The sequence below is a fragment of the Ambystoma mexicanum genome, chromosome 13, assembly GCF_040938575.1.
Source record: "Ambystoma mexicanum isolate Mex_15411 chromosome 13, UKY_AmexF1_1, whole genome shotgun sequence".
Classification (NCBI taxonomy): domain Eukaryota; kingdom Metazoa; phylum Chordata; class Amphibia; order Caudata; family Ambystomatidae; genus Ambystoma; species Ambystoma mexicanum.
In genome coordinates this window covers 815,152,491-815,173,462 of record NC_090938.1, presented here as the reverse complement: position 1 = coordinate 815,173,462, position 20,972 = coordinate 815,152,491, and the positions used below count along the sequence as shown (strand labels likewise).

At 47.9% G+C, this 20,972-nt stretch overlaps 1 protein-coding gene across 4 annotated transcripts in view; it reads left to right on the top strand.

The window, feature by feature from the left end:
• Positions 1–20,972, top strand: part of LOC138522056 (antigen peptide transporter 1-like) — a 129,764-nt gene that overhangs the window by 48,576 nt on the left and 60,216 nt on the right. For 3 of the 4 annotated variants that reach the window (XM_069635288.1, XM_069635286.1, XM_069635287.1), the window contains exons 7-9: positions 2,434–2,562; positions 11,055–11,243; positions 11,603–11,776. In XM_069635288.1, coding sequence (XP_069491389.1) covers positions 2,434–2,562; positions 11,055–11,243; positions 11,603–11,776 — 492 coding nt within the window. The remainder of the gene's footprint in view (positions 1–2,433; positions 2,563–11,054; positions 11,244–11,602; positions 11,777–20,972) is intronic. The other variant, XM_069635289.1, reaches the window with a different exon arrangement.

Sequence of the window (20,972 nt, the reverse complement as noted above, 5' to 3'; positions counted from 1 at the left end):
ACTTCTTATGTGCTAGCAGTGTAACGGGCTGTAGGATATCCACTTATGCTGACTTCTTATATACTAGCAGTGTAACGGGCTGTAGGATATCCACTTATGCTGACTTCTTATATACTAGCAGTGTAACGGGCTGTAGTATATCCACTTATGCTGACTTCTTCTATGCTAGCAGTGTAACGGGCTGTAGTATATCCACTTATGCTGACTTCTTCTATGCTAGCAGTGTAACGGGCTGTAGTATATCCACTTATGCTGACTTCTTCTATGCTAGCAGTGTAACGGGCTGTAGTATATCCACTTATGCTGACTTCTTCTATGCTAGCAGTGTAACTGGCTGTAGTATATCCACTTATGCTGACTTCTTATGTGCTAGCAGTGTAACGGGCTGTAGGATATCCACTTATACTGACTTCTTATATGCTAGCAGTGTAACGGGCTGTAGTATATCCACTTATGCTGACTTCTTATATGCTAGCAGTGTAGCGGGCTGTAGTATATCCACTTATGCTGACGTCTTATATGCTAGCAGTGTAATGGGCTTTAGTATATCCACTTATGCTGACTTCTTATATGCTAGTAGTGTAATGGGCTGTAGTATATCCACTTATGCCGACTTCTTATATACTAGCAGTGTAACGGGCTGTAGTATATCCACTTATGCCGACTTCTTATATGCTAGCAGTGTAACGGGCTGTAGTATATCCACTTATGTTGACTTCTTCTATGCTAGCAGTGTAACGGGCTGTAGTATATCCACTTATGCTGACTTCTTTTATGCTAGCAGTGTAACGGGCTGTAGTATATCCACTTATGCTGACTTCTGATATGCTAGCAGTGTAATGGGTTGTAGTATATCCACTTATGCCGACCTCTTATATGCTAGCAGTGTAACAGGCTGTAGTATATCCACTTATGCTGACTTCTGATATGCTAGCAGTGTAACGGGCTGTAGTATATCCACTTATGCTGACTTCTTATATGCTAGCAGTGTAATGGGTGTAATATATCCACTTATGCCGACCTCTTATATACTAGCAGTGTAACGGGCTGTAGTATATCCACTTATGCCGACTTCTTCTATGCTAGCAGTGTAACGGGCTGTAGTATATCCACTTATGCCGACTTCTTCTATGCTAGCAGTGTAACGGGCTGTAGTATATCCACTTATGCCGACCTCTTATATGCTAGCAGTGTAACGGGCTGTAGTATATCCACTTATGCTGACTTCTTATATGCTAGCAGTGTAACGGGCTGTAGTATATCCACTTATGCCGACTTCTTTATGCTAGCAGTGTAACAGGCTGTAGTATATCCACTTATGCTGACTTCTTATATGCTAGCAGTGTAATGGGCTGTAGGATATCCACTTATGCTGACTTCTTATATGCTAGCAGTGCAATATACTAGCAGTGTAATGAGCTGGAGGATGTTCACAGATGCTGGCCTCGTGCTCATGCCGTGTAGTTCCCCCCCAGACCCACCAGTAGGACCTAACTGCAAGCTCTGGGTGGGTGCACTGTCCTTTGCAACACCTGCAGTTTAGCAATTGTCTGGATGTGTGTGTGTATTCCTTGTGAACCCCAGATTTGAGGGAATGGTGCCTGGATGGGAGCGCACCCCCTGTCTACGTTAATGACAACTTGGATATGTGCACATTCCTGGTGAGTGGGGGCCAGTGTGGTGGATTTCATTTTGTCCTGTGGCTGTGTGCACTGTGTGCAAGGATCTTGAGACCTGTGGGAGACTCTGGGGAAAAACACCCAGGGATTGTGGGCCCTGCCCAATCGCATGATGAGCGCCAATGCCTGCCCCGACCGGCACTGCCGTGACAGGCAGACGTCCCAGCTGACCACCGAGCACAGCATTTGAGCAAGTTGAAGTGTGGTTTCAAACAGCCTGCCAACCACCATGCCAAGGAAAGTGAAAGGTGGGCCAGAGTCCTCCCTTCCCAAGCTCTGAACCCAAGGTTCATGCCTTCCATATCCCCCAGCATGCAGCTCATGTTAATGAGTGGAGTTTCCACGCTACCCCCTTTGCTCATCTCCCAGATCCTTGTTGCACATGGGGGTTCAATGTATCTGTGTGAGAGAGGGTGGGGCGGGGGGTAGAAAGCAAGAGTTTGGCAGTGGCAAAGTGAGAAAGCGAAATGGGAACGGTCTACAAGAAGTCAGTGGTAGGCGAGGTGTGTGTGTGTGTGTGTGTGATATATATGTGTGTGTGTGTGTGTGTGTGTGTGTGTGTGTGTGTGTGTGATATATATATATATATATATATCAGGCAAGGACATGCTGGGCGCGTGTGTGCATTCCCTCATGTCTTCCCTCCTGTTTGAGGTGAGGGCTTGCACATCCCCCATCCCACTTTAGGTTCAGAACCACTGTAAAGAGGATGTTTTATTTGCTGCTGTGACCTGCCTTTCATTTCTGCCCTCAGTTCTCAGGCTTGGCCCTCAAGGTGGGGATCCTCTACTACGGGGGGTGCCTCGTGACATCTGGCGCAGTCAGTGGAGGGGACCTTGTGGCTTTCATCCTGTACGAGCTGCAGTTCACCACAGCAGTGGAGGTGAGTGCTTAGAGATATTGCAGTTCTTAAAACTCAGACAGCCCCTCCCCCATATGTACACAAACTTAAGCAAGCCATACGTGAGGGCAGCAGAGGAGGACCCCACGAATAGATCCAGGGAGCAAACCTAATCCATGTTGAGGGCCGTATATAAATGCGTCTGCTTAAATTCTCACTGCAGGAAAAAGTTTTACTAAGGAACGCCACCCCTCCATTCCAAAATGTACCGTACGCCCAGCTCTGACTGCACAGGGTGGGTGATACAAAGATCCAACACCCCCCCCCTTCCTCCATTCCATTAATGAGCCGTGCACCCCGTTCTAACTGCACAGGGCGGGTGGGACACAAATCTGACTCTCCCCTCCCTCCATTCCAAAATGAACCATACGCCCAGATCTGCCTGCACAGGGTGGGTGGGACACAGACCTGACACCCCCTTCCATTCCAAGACTTCATCAAGAACTTGAATACCTTGTTCCTAAATACGAAAATACTGGGACGAAATAGATGAGTTGAGTAATGAAGATCAATGGAGGCCAAGAGCACAAGCTGCGCTCTAGTTGTTGCAGGAAAAGGCAAGCTGCTGGGAGATTTAAACTGGCAGACCAGCTGACAGGAAGACGCTGGCTGGAGAGCTCTAGTCCTCTCTGTCGACTTAGGGACTGCAGTGCTGGTTTGAGGTGTGTGGCGCCAACTGGCTCACCGAAGGAAACGAGGGGTGCTGACTGCAGAGGACGGCACACTGCGAGGATGCCAGAAGCAGACGAGAAGCTTCAGGGCGTTCGCAGGTAACGAAAGACAACCTCCACACCGCCGTAGCCCGGAGAGATGCAGAACGGAAGAGCGGGAGTCCCGAGAGGCACAGAAGCTGTGAAGCAGAGGCGGTGAGAGGAAACAAAATGCTGATGAGCCACAGGCTTACTGCAGGAGAACCTATATACGCCATCAAGAGCCAGTGAGTCCACCCAAGGGAAGCAGGGACACTGGGGCGTGTTGGAAACCCTCCCGAAAGCAAATAACATTAAATGAAGTGTATGAGAAAGAGCGAACCAGTCAATATTACTTAGAGACAGAATGAAGGAGCTATAAGAGACTGTCAAGTTTGTAAGTGTATACTACATATAAGGAATGCCCTGGCAGGATAGTGTACCAGGCAGAGTCAAGATAGAACAGAACAAACAAGAGAGACTATTAAATCTGTAAGTGTGCACAGTGCACATATGAGGAAAGCCTTGGCAGGAGAGAATATCATGCAGATTCAAGTCACAAGAGAAAGGCCCTGGCAAGAGAGTCTACCAGGCAGATTCAAGCCACAAGAGAAATGCCCTGGCAGGAGAGTCTACCAGGCAGATGCAAGCTGCAAATGTATTCATATGCGAACATCCTGGGAAGGAAGTATATCAGGCAAGGTCACGTTGAGCAGTGTGTAAAATACATCACCTAAGGCAGTCCAGAGAAGGATCCATCAGGACTAGCAAAAAGCTGTGTTAAAGCATATTGAAAAGGAGTGAAAACCTTGCAGGAGAGTACACCAGGTATCCTACCAAGATACAGACTAACAGCCAAACTGTTTTGTGTGTCAGTTGTGTTGTTGATCGAGAGAAACTTAAGCAACTGTTATCCTTTGAAGTATAAAACAAAGTGAAGAGAAATCCAGGTGCAGGGAACCACCCTCTGGAACAAGGAACTCTCTCCTTCTGGAACCTTTGTGTTGAAGTTACACATTTTCTTTTTGAACATTTGTACACTACTCGAGGCCAAAGACATTTTCCCTTTCACCTTGGAGTTGATTTTTAGAATTTGAGGGCCAGGATAGTACTTTGGACACAGGACGTTTTGCTTTGGACATTCTGACCTTTGACAGACCCTTAGTTTTTTAGTCAGGCAAATGGTAGGTAGGGAAATGGCTCTTAAAATAGGGACATAGAGGTATTTTTCAACCCCTTTTTATTTTAATAAAGGTTTTGGGTCCAAACCATGATTCCCCTGTGTCTGCATCTCACTCCTGGCTCCTCACAGTGCCCATCGTCAATAGATCTCTTCATCTGCCTCCAGTGCTGTGCAGGGGTAGATAGCTACCCCTGCACAGCACTGGAGGCGCATGGTGATATCACCCAGCACTTCCTGTGCTTCCTGGGGGTAGATAGCTACCCCTGCTCGCCACTGGAGGCACATGGTGATATCACCCAGCGCTTGCTGGGGGTAGATAGCTACGCCTGTTCGGCACTGGAGGCACTGGGTGATATCAGCGAGCACTTCCTGTGCTTCCTGGGGGTAGATAGCTACCCCTGCTCGGCACTGGAGGCACATGGTGATATCACCCAGCGCTTCCTGGGGGTAGATAGCTACCCCTGCTCAGCACTGGAGGCACATGTGATATCAGCCAGCACTTCCTGTGCTTCCTGGGGGTAGATAGCTACCCGTGCTCGGCACTGGAGGCACATGGTGATATCACCCAGCACCTCATGTGCTTCCTGGGGTAGATGGCCGCCCCTGCTCGGCACTGGAGGCACATGGTGATATCACCCAGCACTTCCTGTGCTTCCCGGGGGTAGATAGCTACCCCTGCTCGGCACTGGAGGCACATGGTGATATCACCCTGCACTTCCTGGGGTTAGGTTTAACCTCCTGCCTCTTCTGTCTCTCAGGGATGGGTATTGCCCAGTGCCTCTAGGGTTCTGCCTCCATGACATCACATTACCCATCGGGAGTAGATATTGTGCTGACTGTGGCCATGGGGGCACCAGTTTGGGAATGTATCAGGTGCTCAAGAATGTGACGGCCTAGGGATTCCAGCCATGATGGCCGGCCAGGCAGCCAGGAGTTTTGGGGGAAGCGGGCCGCTCCATGTCACCTTGATCTAAACATAAATGGAGCTACCAGAGTTACCTACAGACTGCCTCTGTGCTTTGCTTCACAATAGTGTCGACAATGTGACATGAGAGAACACAAGGTACATGTGCCGGAGGAAGGGAGGTTCCAAGAGTTTTTAAACCTCAAGTTTGAGGTTTCAAAGGCGTGATACATAAAACAGAGCTTAAGGGAGGGCCAAAACCACCCGTGGCCAGAGCACAACGTGTCCCCTTGGTGAAGAGAAGTGTAGTACAGAAATAAGTGTCCAGCCTGTTCCAGGAAGGTATAACAAAAGACGTGGAATGCATGTCCCCCTTGGGTGTAGTCAGGAAGGTGAATGGGGATGTATGCTTGTGCGTAGACTTATAGCAACCTATGTCACAGATGGCTAAAGGAACACCCCAACTCCCAGAGAAGGTTCAAGGGTTTTTATTGATTTATTTGCCATGACACTAGGGCGTCCCTCATTCTCTTGTCTAGATATAGTGTTTCCCACACTAACCCAGGTGTTCACAATCCCCTCGTAGATGGAGACTATTGACCCATACAGTCGGGTATCTAGCTTGGCTGTCAATGAGAACCTAAAGGCAATTGCCGTCTATATCTAAACTCCCTCCTGGACCTTCTAGTCTAGCTCTTCACTATCAATGTTGTTAGTAACTACACAAGGTTTGGGAATGTGCCTTCCAGACACTCTACCAGGCTCTGTCTCTTCATCTCGTGCCCTGATATACCTCTCCCTATCTCTGAATGTAACACTCTACCAGGCTCTGGCTTCTTCCTCTCATGCCCTAATATTCCTCTCCCTGTCTCTGAATGTAACACTCTACCAGGCTCTGTCTTCTTCCTCTCACGCCCTGATATTCCTCTCCCTTTCTCTGAATGTAGCACTCTACCAGGCTCTGTCTTCTTCCTCTAATGCCCTAATATTCCTCTCCCTGTCTCTGAATGTAACACTCTACCAGGCTCTGTCTTCTTCCTCTCTTGCACTGATATTCCTCTCCCTGTCTCTGAATGTAACACTCTACCAGGCTCTGGCTTCTTCCTCTCATGCCCTGATCTCCCTGTCTCTGAATGTAACACTCTGCCAGGCTCTGTCTTCTTCCTCTCATGCCCTGATATTCCTCTTCCTGTCTCTGAATGTAACACTCTACCAGGCTCTGTCTTCTTCCTCTAATGCCCTAATATTCCTCTCCCTGTCTCTGAATGTAACACTCTACCAGGCTCTGTCTTCTTCCTCTCTTGCACTGATATTCCTCTCCCTGTCTCTGAATGTAACACTCTACCAGACTCTTTCTTCTTCCTCTCATGCCCTGATATTCCTCTCCATGTCTCTGAATGTAACACTCTACCAGACTCTTTCTTCTTCCTCTCATGCCCTGATATTCCTCTCCATGTCTCTGAATGTAACACTCTACCAGGCTCTGTCTTCTTCCTCACATGTCCTAATATTCCTCTCCCTGTCTCTGAATGTAACACTCTACCAGGCTCTGTCTTCTTCCTCTCTTGCACTGATATTCCTATCCCTGTCTCTGAATGTAACACTCTACCAGGCTCTGGCTTCTTCCTCTCATGCCCTGATCTCACTGTCTCTGAATGTAACACTCTACCAGGCTCTGTCTTCTTCCTTTCATGCCCTGATATTCCTCTCCCTGTCTCTGAATGTAACACTCTACCAGGCTCTGTCTTCTTCCTCTCGTGCCCTGATATTCCTCTCCCTGTCTCTGAATGCAACACTCTACCAGACTCTTTCTTCTTCCTCTCATGCCCTGATCCCCGTCTCTGAATGTAACTCTCTACCAGGCTCTGTCTTCTTCCTCTCATTCCCTGATATACCTCTCCCTGTCTCTGAATGTAACACTCTACCAGGCTCTGTCTTCTTCTTCTCCTCATGCCCTGATATTCCTCTCCCTGTCTCTGAATGTAACACTCTACCAGGTTCTGTCTTCTTCCGCTCATGCCCTGATCCCCGTCTCTGAATGTAACTCTCTACCAGGCTCTGTCTTCTTCCTCTCAAGCCCTGATATTCCGCTCCCTGTCTCTGAATGTAACACTCTACCAGGCTCTGGCGTCTTCCTCTCATGCGCCAATATTCCTCTCCCTGTCTCTGAATGTAACACTCTACCAGGCTCTGTCTTCTTCCTCTCATGCCCTGATGTTCCTCTCCCTGTCTCTGAATGTAACCCTCTACCAGGCTCTGTCTTCATCCTCTCATGCCCTGATATTCCTCTCCCTGTCTCTGAATGTAACACTCTACCAGGCTCTGTCTTCTCCCTCTCATGCCCTGATATTCCTCTCCCTGTCTCTGAATGTAACACTCTACCAGGCTCTGTCTCTTCCTCTCATGCCCTGATATTCCTCTCCCTGTCTCTGAATGTAACACTCTACCAGGCTCTGTCTTCTTCCTCTCTTGCACTGATATTCCTCTCCCTGTCTCTGAATGTCACACTCTGCCAGGCCCTGTCTGCTTCCTCTCACGCCCTGATATTCCTCTCCCTGTCTCTGAATGTAACACTCTACCAAGCTCTGTCTTCTTCCTCTCATGCCCTGATATTCCTCTCCCTGTCTCTGAATGTAACACCCTCCCAGGCTCTGTCTTCTTCCTCTCATGCCCTGATATTCCTCTCCCTGTCTCTGAATGTAACACTCTACCTGGCTCTGTCTTCTTCCTCTCATGCCCTGATATTCCTCTCCCTGTCTCTGAATGTAACACTCTACCAAGCTCTGTCTCTTCCTCTCATGCCCTGATATTCCTCTCCCTGTCTCTGAATGTAACACCCTCCCAGGCTCTGTCTTCTTCCTCTCATGTCCTGATATTCCTCTCCCTGTCTCTGAATGTAACACTCTATCAGGCTCTGTGTTCTTCCTCTCATGCCCTGATAAACCTCTCCCTGTCTCTGAATGTAACACTCTACCAGGCTCTGTCTTCTTCCTCTCATGCCCTGATATTCCTCTCCCTGTCTCTGAATGCAACACTCTACCAGGCTCTGTGTTCTCCCTCTCATGCCCTGATATTCCTCTCCCTGTCTCTGAATGTAACACTCTACCAGGCTCTGGCTTCTTCCTCTCATGCCCTGATATTCCTCTCCCTGTCTCTGAATGTAACACTCTACCAGGCTCTGTCTTCTTCCTCTCATGTCCTGATATTCCTCTCCCTGTCTCTGAATGTAACACTCTACCAGGCTCTGTCTTCTTCCTCTCATGCCGTGATCTCCCTGTCTCTGAATGGAACACTCTACCAGGCTCTGTCTTCTTCCTCTCGTGCCCTGATATACCTCTCCCTGTCTCTGAATGTAACACTCTACCAGACTCTTTCTTCTTCCTCTCATGCCCTGATATTCCTCTCCATGTCTCTGAATGTAACACTCTACCAGGCTCTGTCTTCTCCCTCTCATGCCCTGATATTCCTCTCCCTGTCTCTGAATGTAATGTAACACTCTACCAGGCTCTGTCTTCTTCCTCTCACGCCCTGATATTCCTCTCCCTGTCTCTGAATGTAACACTCTACCTGGCTCTGTCTTCTTCCTCTCATGCCCTGATGTTCCTCTCCCTGTCTTTGAATGTAACACTCTACCAGGCTCTGTCTTCTTCCTCTCATGCCCTGATATTCCTCTCCCTGTCTCTGAATGTAGCACTCTACCAGGCTCTGTCATCTCTCTCTCATGCCCTGATATTCCTCTCCCTGTCTCTGAATGTAACACTCTACCAGGCTCTGGCGTCTTCCTCTCATGCCCTGATATTCCTCTCCCTGTCTCTGAATGTAGCACTCTACCAGGCTCTGTCATCTCTCTCTCATGCCCTGATATTCCTCTCCCTGTCTCTGAATGTAACACTCTACCAGGCTCTGGCGTCTTCCTCTCATGCCCTGATATTCCTCTCCCTGTCTCTGAATGTAACACTCTACCAGGCTCTGTCTTCTTCCTCTCATGCCCTGATATTCCTCTCCCTGTCTCTGAATGTAACACTCTACCAGGCTCTGTCTCTTCCTCTCATGCCCTGATATTCCTCTCCCTGTCTCTGAATGTAACACTCTACCAGGCTCTGTCTTCTTCCTCTCACGCCCTGATATTCCTCTCCCTTTCTCTGAATGTAGCACTCTACCAGGCTCTGTCTTCTTCCTCTCATGCCGTGATCTCCCTGTCTCTGAATGTAACACTCTACCAGGCTCTGTCTTCTTCCTCTCTTGCATTGATATTCCTCTCCCTGTCTCTGAATGTAACACTCTACCAGGCTCTGGCTTCTTCCTCTCGTGCCCTGATATTCCTCTCCCTGACTCTGGATGTAACACTCTACCAGGCTCTGTCTTCTTCCTCTCATGCCCTGATCTCCCTGTCTCTGAATGCAACACTCTACCAGGCTCTGTCTTCTTCCTCTCATGCCCTGATATTCCTCTCCCTGTCTCTGAATGTAGCACTCTACCAGGCTCTGTCTTCTTCCTCTCATGCCCTGATATTCCTCTCCCTGTCTCTGAATGTAACACTCTACCAGGCTCTGTCATCTCTCTCTCATGCCCTGATATTCCTCTCCCTGTCTCTGAATGTAACACTCTACCAGGCTCTGTCTTCTTCCTCTCATGCCCTGATCTCCCTGTCTCTGAATGTAACACTCTACCAGGCTCTGTCTTCTTCCTCTCATGCCCTGATATTCCTCTCCCTGTCTCTGAATGTAACACTCTACCAGGCTCTGTCTCTTCCTCTCATGCCCTGATATTCCTCTCCCTGTCTCTGAATGTAACACTCTACCAGGCTCTGTCTTCTTCCTCTCACGCCCTGATATTCCTCTCCCTTTCTCTGAATGTAGCACTCTACCAGGCTCTGTCTTCTTCCTCTCATGCCGTGATCTCCCTGTCTCTGAATGTAACACTCTACCAGGCTCTGTCTTCTTCCTCTCTTGCATTGATATTCCTCTCCCTGTCTCTGAATGTAACACTCTACCAGGCTCTGGCTTCTTCCTCTCGTGCCCTGATATTCCTCTCCCTGACTCTGGATGTAACACTCTACCAGGCTCTGGCTTCTTCCTCTCATGCCCTGATCTCCCTGTCTCTGAATGCAACACTCTACCAGGCTCTGTCTTCTTCCTCTCGTGCCCTGATATTCCTCTCCCTGTCTCTGAATGTAACACTCTACCAGGCTCTGTCTTCTTCCTCTCGTGCCCTGATATTCCTCTCCCTGACTCTGAATGTAACACTCTACCTGGCTCTTTCTTCATCCTCTCATGCCCTGATCTGCCTGTCTCTGAATGTAACACTCTACTAGGCTCTGTCTTCTTCCTCTCATGCCCTGATATTCCTCTCCCTGTCTCTGAATGTAATTCTACCCTCGCTGCTCTCCTTGTACATCTTCCTCCTCTGTCACCCTTGCTTTCTTCTGGTGAGTTGAGCAGGTGAAGTGTTTTCCATTGGGAGCAAGCTTCACCATACGACATATGACCACCTGCCTCCAGTGCCCATCAGGGGTATGTTTCGTCCCATGCTCCAGTGCCCCTCGGGGATTGGCATCAGAACATGCCTCCTGTGCCCCTGAAGATCAGCTATCCTATGTGCCTACACGTACGCCGGGTATCTTGCTGCCCTATGCCTGCTGACCTGCTTATTGTGTCTGAGTGTGCTGCTCTCTTAATCACTGTCTCCCCTGGATCAGGTGCTCCTCAGGATGTACCCCGATGTGAAAGGAGCTGTCGGAGCCTCTGAGAAGATCTTCGAGTACATGAACCGCACTCCACAGATCTCGCCTCCTGGCACGCTGGCACCAAAAACCCTGCATGGTCACATCACCTTTGAGAACGTGGCTTTCTCCTACCCCAGCCAGCCGAACATTCCAGTGCTGAAGGTACGAGAAGGCGTTCCCCTTCCCAGGGGGCTCTGGATGGCTTCAGGTCTTCAAGCTTCTCATTTGCCCGTTTACCTTGAGGTCAGATTGTGTGTGCATAGGCTGCAGCGGGGCATTATGCTAATACAATTCTTCATTGGAAGTCCTCTGTGTTCTTCACATTTCTGCAGATAAACACTAGGTGGTGCTGGAAGGTTCATCCATGGCTAGGGCCGTGCCGTAAATGACTGCAGATTCTTATTCCCCCACTAGGGCGGCAGCACTTTACACCTCACCAGAGAGAAATAACATGGATATAGTAAAGTATCCATGAGACTCTCTCATCTCTACTAATCACCAGTCTCTCTTTTTCTCCCTAGGCTGTCTCATTTGAGCTGAGACCGGGTATGGTAACAGCCCTCATAGGCCCTTCCTCGGCTGGTAAGTCATCCTGTGTGGCTCTCCTGGAGCGCTTCTATGAGCCGCAGGCTGGCAGGATCCTCCTGGATGGGACGCCCCTTCAGGAGTACGATCACCGGTACCTGCACAGTAAGGTAAGATGGCGGCCTGGTGACCGCAAACCATAGCGCTGCATTATGATACGCGGGTGAGCAGGTGGCTACATTAAGGAGTGTGCTTGTGTAGGTGCACCCATGCACAGGGTCAGAGTTCAAGCCCCTAGACCTGGCAGGCTAAGAATCTTTGACTATAGGAACTTGGGTCTTGGGTCTTGGGGGGACTAGTTGGTGGTTTGCAAGGAAGTGGGGGTGCAGGTCAGCAGATCATTTTGTTTTTTACAAAGAACTGGTGATTTTACATTGACTGGAGCCTACAATCAAAGAGCCGGCACTGCGAGTTGCTCCTCGACTCTTGCCGCTACTATCCCTGCTGCACGCTTCCTGGAGGAGGCGGGGCCACGCACCACACGTACCCAGACCACGTGACCTCGGGAGAAGTAAAAAGACCAGGCTAACACCCAGGGGTGAAGTGCGCCGACTGTTTTGCGACTGTTTGGCGCTGAAGTGATATCGCCAACTTGAAATTCGAGGCAGTGAGTTATTTATCTCGCATACCTACAACTACATTGTGCCTTGGTGCACCTCTGATCTTACATACTGTGGAAGCCGGTATAATTCAAGGGAGACTATACTAGCACGTTTGTGCTTATTTATTCCATCGCTACATCCACCTAAGAAGAAGGGAGGCCAAGGTCTGCTTGACCTCATGGCCAAAACAAGGCAGAACAAAACCCGATATAACTTGCGTAAAGGCCAAGAAGGGCCCAGGGATAATCCACCGCAGAAAGTAAATAAGCATATCAACACTAGGGAGGAGGTGGGTAGAGTGATTAAAGGGACTATTCCAGCTGTGTTTGGGAAAAACAACATAAAGGAAAACCACCACTGCGGATAAGTCAGTAGCAGAAGATTGTAATTTTCCACCCCCATTCCAACATAATAATAGTATTACCCTGGATAATACTAATTATAATGACATTGATAATAACTCTCTTTTAGACCTATGTCTATCAATTCAAAAATTGATGGCCTCTCTAAACAAACCCTCCACTGCATTAAACGATTGTCCACTTGTGGTTGAGGCCCAGGTTCTAAATGCAGCTCAGGGGGAGCAGCAAAGTCTTAGGGGATCTGTTAGCCCAAGACAACCAAGCAACTCAACTTCTAACTTATCGGGTACCCACTCTATGCACCCTACCTCTATTTCCCCGGTGGTCCCAACAGTTGAGCGGTTATCAACTTCTCCAAACCTATATATTGGATTTGAAGACCCGGAGTGCATGGATAGGGGAGATAGCAGAAACATTGAGGACTGCAATAACATAGCCATTGTAGAATTGCAAGCCTCAGTGGCATCTCTCCAATTTGCCATGAAAATTCTGTTAAAACTATGCGGGAGGATCCACACCAATTCGATAATACAGTTGGGGCTTCCTAATTCTGTTACATCTATGGGGCAAGATCTATCAAATCAGCAGCCCCCAAATGGAGCTGGGGGACCGGTTGCACTGATGGCACCCGACAAATCAGACAAACCCGTAGAGAATGGCTTGGAAGCACCCCTGACAAAAAAGCAGCGACGGCAACAAAGACGTCTAGCCTCTAAAAACTTGGTAGTCGAAATAGCTTCCCCCTTACCTGCTACTAATGTTCCAGCAACCCGTGCTAAAAAAGCAAAACGCAGGAGGCGGAAAACTAGGAAATTTGCTAAGAAAGGATTAGGGACCTTAACAAGCTGGATTATCCCGGACATAGCACAGGAAGTTACCAGCACGATCCTTGAGGATCCGGATTCTGACATCTCTACCAGCTTAGCTGAAGAGGACACGAAATGTTCGAATCAATGTGGGGATGATAATGTGGATGCCAAGGGGCCACACAACCCAATGGAAGCAACAGAAATAGACGATCCTAATGCAAGTAAAATATGCATTATTAAAAACTTAAATCAAAAGAAGAGGGATAAGTGGTTGACGAGAACGGAGGTCCTGAATAAACTGCATCTGATTCCATAATTGCGGTTTATCCACTCAGAAGATTTCTCCTTTGTGGAACCACTTACTGTATGCAATCCCAATGTTACAGCCCTCCATTGCTGTGTCCTGGCATCAGCCCAATTGATTCGATCTCATAAACAATGTCTTTTACAAGTGGGGATGGAAGTAGATGCCTGTAAAGAGAAGGAAGATCCCTCACTCCCAAGCGCTGAGTCAATGGCAGCCCAAAACAAGAGTGGTATACCCACCCAAATAACGGGAAAGAACGTACAGGTGTCAGATATCCAAAACACTTTGACATGGTTGGCAGATTCGCTGCCTTTAGTTCTACAACAAACATGAGATGATACCCTGCTAAGTTGGAATACACATGGTCATCAGCATTTTCTTACTAATAAGGGTTCCCTACTATTGATAAACAAATATCCCATCATTTTATTACAAGAAACTTGGCTGGTGCAGCAGACAGCCATTGATGGTTACGCTACATACCCCACCCTTGCTAAGAAAGGCTTATGCGGACGACCTTATGGGGGCGTAGCTATAGGGATATCTAATATTAAAAGCAGAATGATCCCAGTGGACAGTAACTATTTGTGTGCTGCTGCCCTGACCCTCAGAATAAAAGCAAGATGGGAAGAAATATTGTTAATAAATGTATATAATCCCCCGGGTGCGAAGTATAGAGAGTGCATAGAAGATACTCTGCACAATCTTTTAAGCAATTGGAAATTAACCAATGACAGATATTTTGTTATTGTGGCTGGGGATCTAAATTGTAGAATCAATAGTGGTGGTGGTATAAGCAATAATCAGTACTTAGCGAATAATAGTTTTTTGGAATCAGGCTTTTACTGATAATGAGGGGATGTGCTGGAGGGATTTCTTTGAATGCTGGGACCTTGAAATAATTAATGGTCGAACTAGAAACGATAGTCCCGGTAAATTTACCCGGAAGAATGGGAGTAACGAGAGTACCCTCGATTATATCTACACTAGTGTGGAGATTGCATCAATCGTTAAAGATTTGAGGGTAAAGGAATATAAATGGAGTGACCACGACCCCTTGATATTATCTCTGGGATACAGCCACCTTAATGTAGAAACTGCAAATCTGGGAGATCTCGTAATCAACCACTCCCTAAATCGTATTTCTTGGTCAGCGAATAATATTCTAAAGGCCACAAGGGCGTCTGGTGAGTGGGGGACTGAACAATCAAATATGTTTATGCAAATGTCACCCAAACAAATAGAAAGCTGGATTAGCAAATTCTCTCTTGTAAAATGGGGCTGATGGTGGGTAAGGCCTCAAACGAGTTAAAATATGAGCGTATTAGAGATAGGAAGTGCAAGCTTAGAGGAGACATGAGACATATCATCAATGGCCCTGACCCCAAAAAGGGTATAGCTCTCAAAACAAGAAAGCTGAAGGTTGCTTACCAAGTATGGCTAAAAATACATAAAAATATCAGGAAAGTGGAGAGATGGCAACATACAGTTAGAACATTATGTGGCCAGAACACTCGTAAAATCTGGTCCATACTAGGGAAAGCGAAAGGGAAAACTATATCCAGCATGGTTAATCCTATAGGGTGTGATGAATGGATCTCCTTTCTGGGAATGAGAAATATGGGGAGCAGCTGTAAGATTTTTATTCCTACTGCTAGCAAACCCCATATTCCCCCATTCTCTGTTTCTGTGGAGGATCTGCAAAATAGAATCAAGTCATTAAATACTTCACGAGCTCCTGGGCCAAATGGCCTCTCTAATATGGTGCTGAGAAACAACCCCCCTATCTGGGCAAACCTTTTGAAAATATTGTTTGATAAGGTATTATATGAGGGTAGTATACCGACATCTTGGCAGGCAGCCATCATCATACCCGTTTTCAAAAAAGGCAGTAGGTCCGATCCTACGAACTACCGGCTCTTATCTACGCTGGATTGTTCTGGGAAATTGTTTGCAGCCCTTATTTTGAAAGAATTGCTAATATGGGTAGAGAACGCTGGTATATTAGATCAATTTCAAAGCGGTTTTAGAGCAGGCTATTCTACTTCAAACAATATATTTGTTATGAATACTCTGAGAAATAAGGCATTGGCCCGTTCTAACCCTCCACTATACGCTCTATATGTAGATTTCAAGGCGGCCTTTGATTCGGTTAACCGCTCCCTCCTATGGAACAAATTGAGGAATTTGGGCTGTCCCGAATCTTTATTGTATTATCTGGAGCTCCTACATTCTAATAACACTGTTCAAGTTAGGTTGGATAATTTGGGTTCAGTGACCAAACCCATTCCCCAGAGTCGAGGGGTAAAGCAAGGATGTGTGACAGCTCCTACCCTATATAATTTGTTTGTTTCAGATGTACCCAAATGCCTCTCAGGGATTAATAACTGTCCCCCTAAAATAGGCTCCTGCCACTGCCCACTCCTGGCTTATGCGGACAATTTGGTGATCATGGATCAAACTTTCAGTGGTATCCTGAGATCAGCCAATCAGCTATGGCGATATGCAGAAAACAATGAATTAGTTATTAATAATAGTAAAACTAAGCTATTGCTATGTACTGCTGGTAGAGTGGCTAGACCGAGAATGACGATGGGCTTGATCGAAATTGAATACACTCATATGTACAGATATCTGGGGGTAGAATTTGACAGTAAAGGAAATTATTTCACTTGCATTCAGGAGCGTAGAACAAAAGCAGCTCAACTCACAGCCTTAATTTATAAGTTCACACGAGATCAGTGTGGATTTTCAATTTGGGCAGCACGTCAGCTGTATATTCAATGCCTGGCCCCCATGGTGACGTATGGTTTAGAACCTTTAATAAACATGAATTTAGGATGGCTACAACTGGTAGAGGGTACGTTTTGGAGAAAAATTCTTGGCCTTCCCCAGTGTATCCCCATGGCGATCATTAGACTCGAGCTAGGAATCTTCTCTTGTAGAGCCACGGTCTTAAGGAAGAGGATGGAATTGTATATCAGGCTCAATAATAAACCAACAAATAGGCTACTTTTGACTATTAAGGAAGATTGCGTGGCGGGTAGACAGGCTAAATTAGAAAGCCAGATTCGGTCTCTGACTGAAGAAATCAGCTGGTCACCGGAATGGGCCAGGGAAAATGATTTCCTGATTACTAGCATGAGCAATCGCCTCAATTTGTGGGACTGGCAGAATAATTTGAACCATCTTAGTAGCCTGAAAAGCTATAGTTTCATCCTATTTGTACTATATACCTATGGGAAGGCACAACCCTATTTAAATGTATGCCCATCAGAACATCTGAGGCGGTTTATTCTATTAATGCGCCTCAACCACTTACCGGTTCTGACTACTCGGGGCCCAGAATTGGGTCTGAGTTTAGCAGAAAGATACTGTAGGATTTGTGATCTCCCTACCGAGCCGGAGACGGCTCGCCATGTGCTGACGAGATGCTGTAGGATGAGAAGGAAGCATATGAAGTATCTCAGTGAGTTTGTTCATAATATAGATTATATGGATCAGGCAGATTTCTGGAAGCAGTGTGTTAATACCTACAATTCTAAACTGCATCTTGCACTCCATCAGGCGTGGCGTGAGGCCGCTGCTCTCATGAATTCAAACTCGAGGGGGCTTCTTCCTGGTATGTGCAAGTACGAAATGTTTAATGTTAATATGAATATGAAGAGGGTGTTTCTCTCTCCTTTTACGTATATACATACAATAACTATGCTCTGTTCTGAACTCATATATAGTATCAATTATCTATTAACTGTATTAAAGATTTTATCAAGGTTTGGAATTTTATTTTTATTAATCGAATTTCAGTTGTTTGATGTAAATATGTGTAAAGTTTTTTACATTTGTTTAAAACTGTATCACATTAATAAATAATAATAATAATAATTATCTGATCTCCCAGAGGCTCTAAAACCTAAACTGCCTTTTATAAATATAGGGGGCGGGTGGGACATGTGACTACATCACCCCCACGGGAGGAATGCTCCAGATCACCCCAAGGAGACCCCCCCCCACCCACTATTGCTGGATGAAGGCATTCCTCACTCTGAGGAGACCAAGGCATTCCTCACCCAGAGGAAACCGCCAATCCACTACTGCTGGTAGAAGACATTCCTCACCCAGAGGAAACCGCCACTCCACTACTGCTGGACGAAGCCATTCCATCACCCTAAGGTGACAAGCACTCCACTACTGCTGGATGAAGGAATTACTCACCCGGAGGAGACAGCCACTCCACTACTGCTGGATGAAGCCATTCCATCACCCTAAAGTGACAACCACTCCACTATTGCTGGATGAAGCCATTCCAATACCCTAAGGTGTCAACCACTCCACTACTCCTGGATGAAGCCATGCCATTCCTCTGAGGAGATAACCACTCCACTATTGCTGGATGAACCCATGCCATTCCTCTGAGGAGACCACCACTCCACTACTGCTGGATGAAGGCATTCCTCACCCAGAGGAGACCACCACTCCACTACTACTGGATGAAGAAATTACTCACCTGGAGGAGACAACCACTCCACTACTCCTGGATGAAGCCATGCCATTCCTCTGAGGAGATAACCACTCCACTACTGCTGGATGAAGGAATTACTCACCTGGAGGAGACAACCACTCCACTACTGCTGGATGAAGGCATTCCTCACCCGAAGGAGGCCACCACTCTGCTATTGCTGGATCAAGGCATTCCAAAACACGGAGGAGAAAGCCTCTGCAGCCGTCATCCGGAGATACACACCATCACCATGAGAAGGCAACTACTGCATCCCTCCTCTGGAGGCACACACCATCCCCTTTAGAAGGCAACCACTGCAGCCCTCACATGGAGGCACACACCATCCCCTTTAGAAGGCAACCACTGCAGCCCTCACCTGGAGGCACACCCCAACACCTTCAGAAGGCAACTTATGCAGCGTCCCACTGGAAGCACACACCATCATCTTAAGAAGGCAACTACTGTAGCCCTCCTGTGGAGGCATACAAACACCTAGCAAAGGCAACCACTGCAGGCCTCACCTGGAGGCACACACCGTCCCCTTTAGAAGGCAACCACTGCAGCACTCACCTGGAGGCACACACCATCCCCTTTAGAAGGCAACCACTGCAGCGCTCACCTGGAGGCACACACCATCTCCTTTAGAAGGCAACCACTGCGACGCTCATCTGGAGGCACACACCATCCCCTTTAGAAGACAACCACTGCAGCCCTCACCTGGAGGCACACACCGTCCCCTTTAGAAGGGAACCACTGCAGCGCTCACCTGGAAGCACACACCATCTCCTTTAGAAGGCACCCTCTGCAGTGCTCACCTGGAGGCACACACCGTCCCCTTTAGAAGGCACCCACTGCAGCGCTCACCTGGAGACACACACCATCCCCTTTAGAAGGCAACCACTGCAGCCTCACCAGGAGGCACGCACCATCCCCTTGAGAAGGCAACCACTGCAGCGCTCACCTGGAGGCACACACCAGCACCTACCGAATACAACCACTGCAGCCCTCACCTGGAGGAGGTAATCCCCCTATTGAAACAAGGGGACTACAGGGCAACATTGGATATGAAAGATGCATACTTACATATTTCAATGTTCCCAGCGCACAGAAAATTCCTTCGCTTCCAAATAGCAGGAGAAGACTTCCAGTTCATGGTGCTCCCCTTTGGCAATGACTCATCTGCAAGGGTATTTGTGATGCTGGAATGCATTGGAGGGACAGGGCCTCCATGTCCTTGTCCTGATATCAGGCAATATTATCCCCACCAAAAATATCGCCGTATATATGGTTGTCGGGAATGGCCATAGGCTATATTTGTGTATGGCGATATTTTTGCTGGGGTTTTTTAACACGTGGAACCCTTGTCCTGTACTCCCTTATCATGTGTGTTCTGTGTTCTTTTCTGCACAGGAGTCCAGTGGGACCCCTGGCAGTTCAGCTCTTCCTCTTTTTGGTTGTGGTGAACATGGGTGGGGGTACAGCCCTGTACCCCTAGTGTATCATTTTGGGCACATGTGTGTGGCCCACCGGGCAGGGTATGGGTTGGTGGCAGCTCCATGCTGAATTTGACAGGTGCTCTGAGTATCCTCCATTTTGGGATACCCAGGCCCTACCATAGGAATCGGTGGATTCCTGATAGGAGACAAGATGGCCCCTGTGGCCTCTTGCTTTCCATTGCCTGTTACCTTGTTTTCCCAAAGTCCTGGGAAGCCCTGACTGTCCCTTCTCCTGACTGGCTGTTGTGTGGAAGAACCATATATGGTATTGTGGGGAAGTCCAGGCTAGACTGGCTGGAGCCTTCCCATTGACTGTATGTTGTGGGTACACCTTCGGGGTGTGACCTGGGTGAATGGAGTGTCCAATATGCACTTCATGTTATGGGTGTCTGGGTGGAAGTGAATGGCCTGAATGCACTGAGAGCCTGATTGGCTGCCTGCCTGTATGAATGCCCTTCTGACTGATTGGTTGCCCGAGCTTGGCTCAGCAGTATGAAAGAGACAGAACTGTATATCTGGGGACCTCTCAGCTACCAGAATTGTTCAGAAGCTGAAGTTGAAACTTGAAGCTGCTTATTCTTGAAGCCCAGCTGGAAGAAGAAGGGTTACTGATGTTTTCCCTCAACCCGATCTGAAAGCTGTTGAATCTGTCGAGGACTGATCTGAGAGAGGACCTGGCTAGGAGACCTCTTCCCCGAGCTACGCGGCAACATCGTGCAAAAGCTTATCTTCACTGAGGCACCCTGGAAGCCAGTCCCGAAAGGCTGTTGACCGGAAACGGGGTCCGTTGAGGAATCTCGAAGTGAAGCACCCGGATATTGAGGCCATCGAAGTCCATTGCCATTGACCGGGGTTCGGAGAATTTCCGTGACTGCTGGAAGCCCGTCGAGTCAGAACCAGAAGCGGGGACATCTTGACGCTGTGCTGCTCGACGTCCAGAGCCACACCGCTCCACCTTATGCCAAAGCTCTCTGTCCGTACCAAGAAGAGAGCCCACATCCAAGACTGCATCTCTGTGGCATCTAACAACTCAGCCAAACTCCTTAAAATCTGCAAGGAGCTGGCCAATCCTGCTGCAGTATCTACCTCTCCTGTCCCCTCCAAAGCCCTCTGCTCAGCCCTGGCTTTTCATTTCATCACTAAAAATCAGGACATCCTGCCCTCTCTCTCTCTTCCTCTCCCCCTCCTCCCTCTACTCCCTGCTCTTCCTCTGGTCCTTCTTGGGCCGC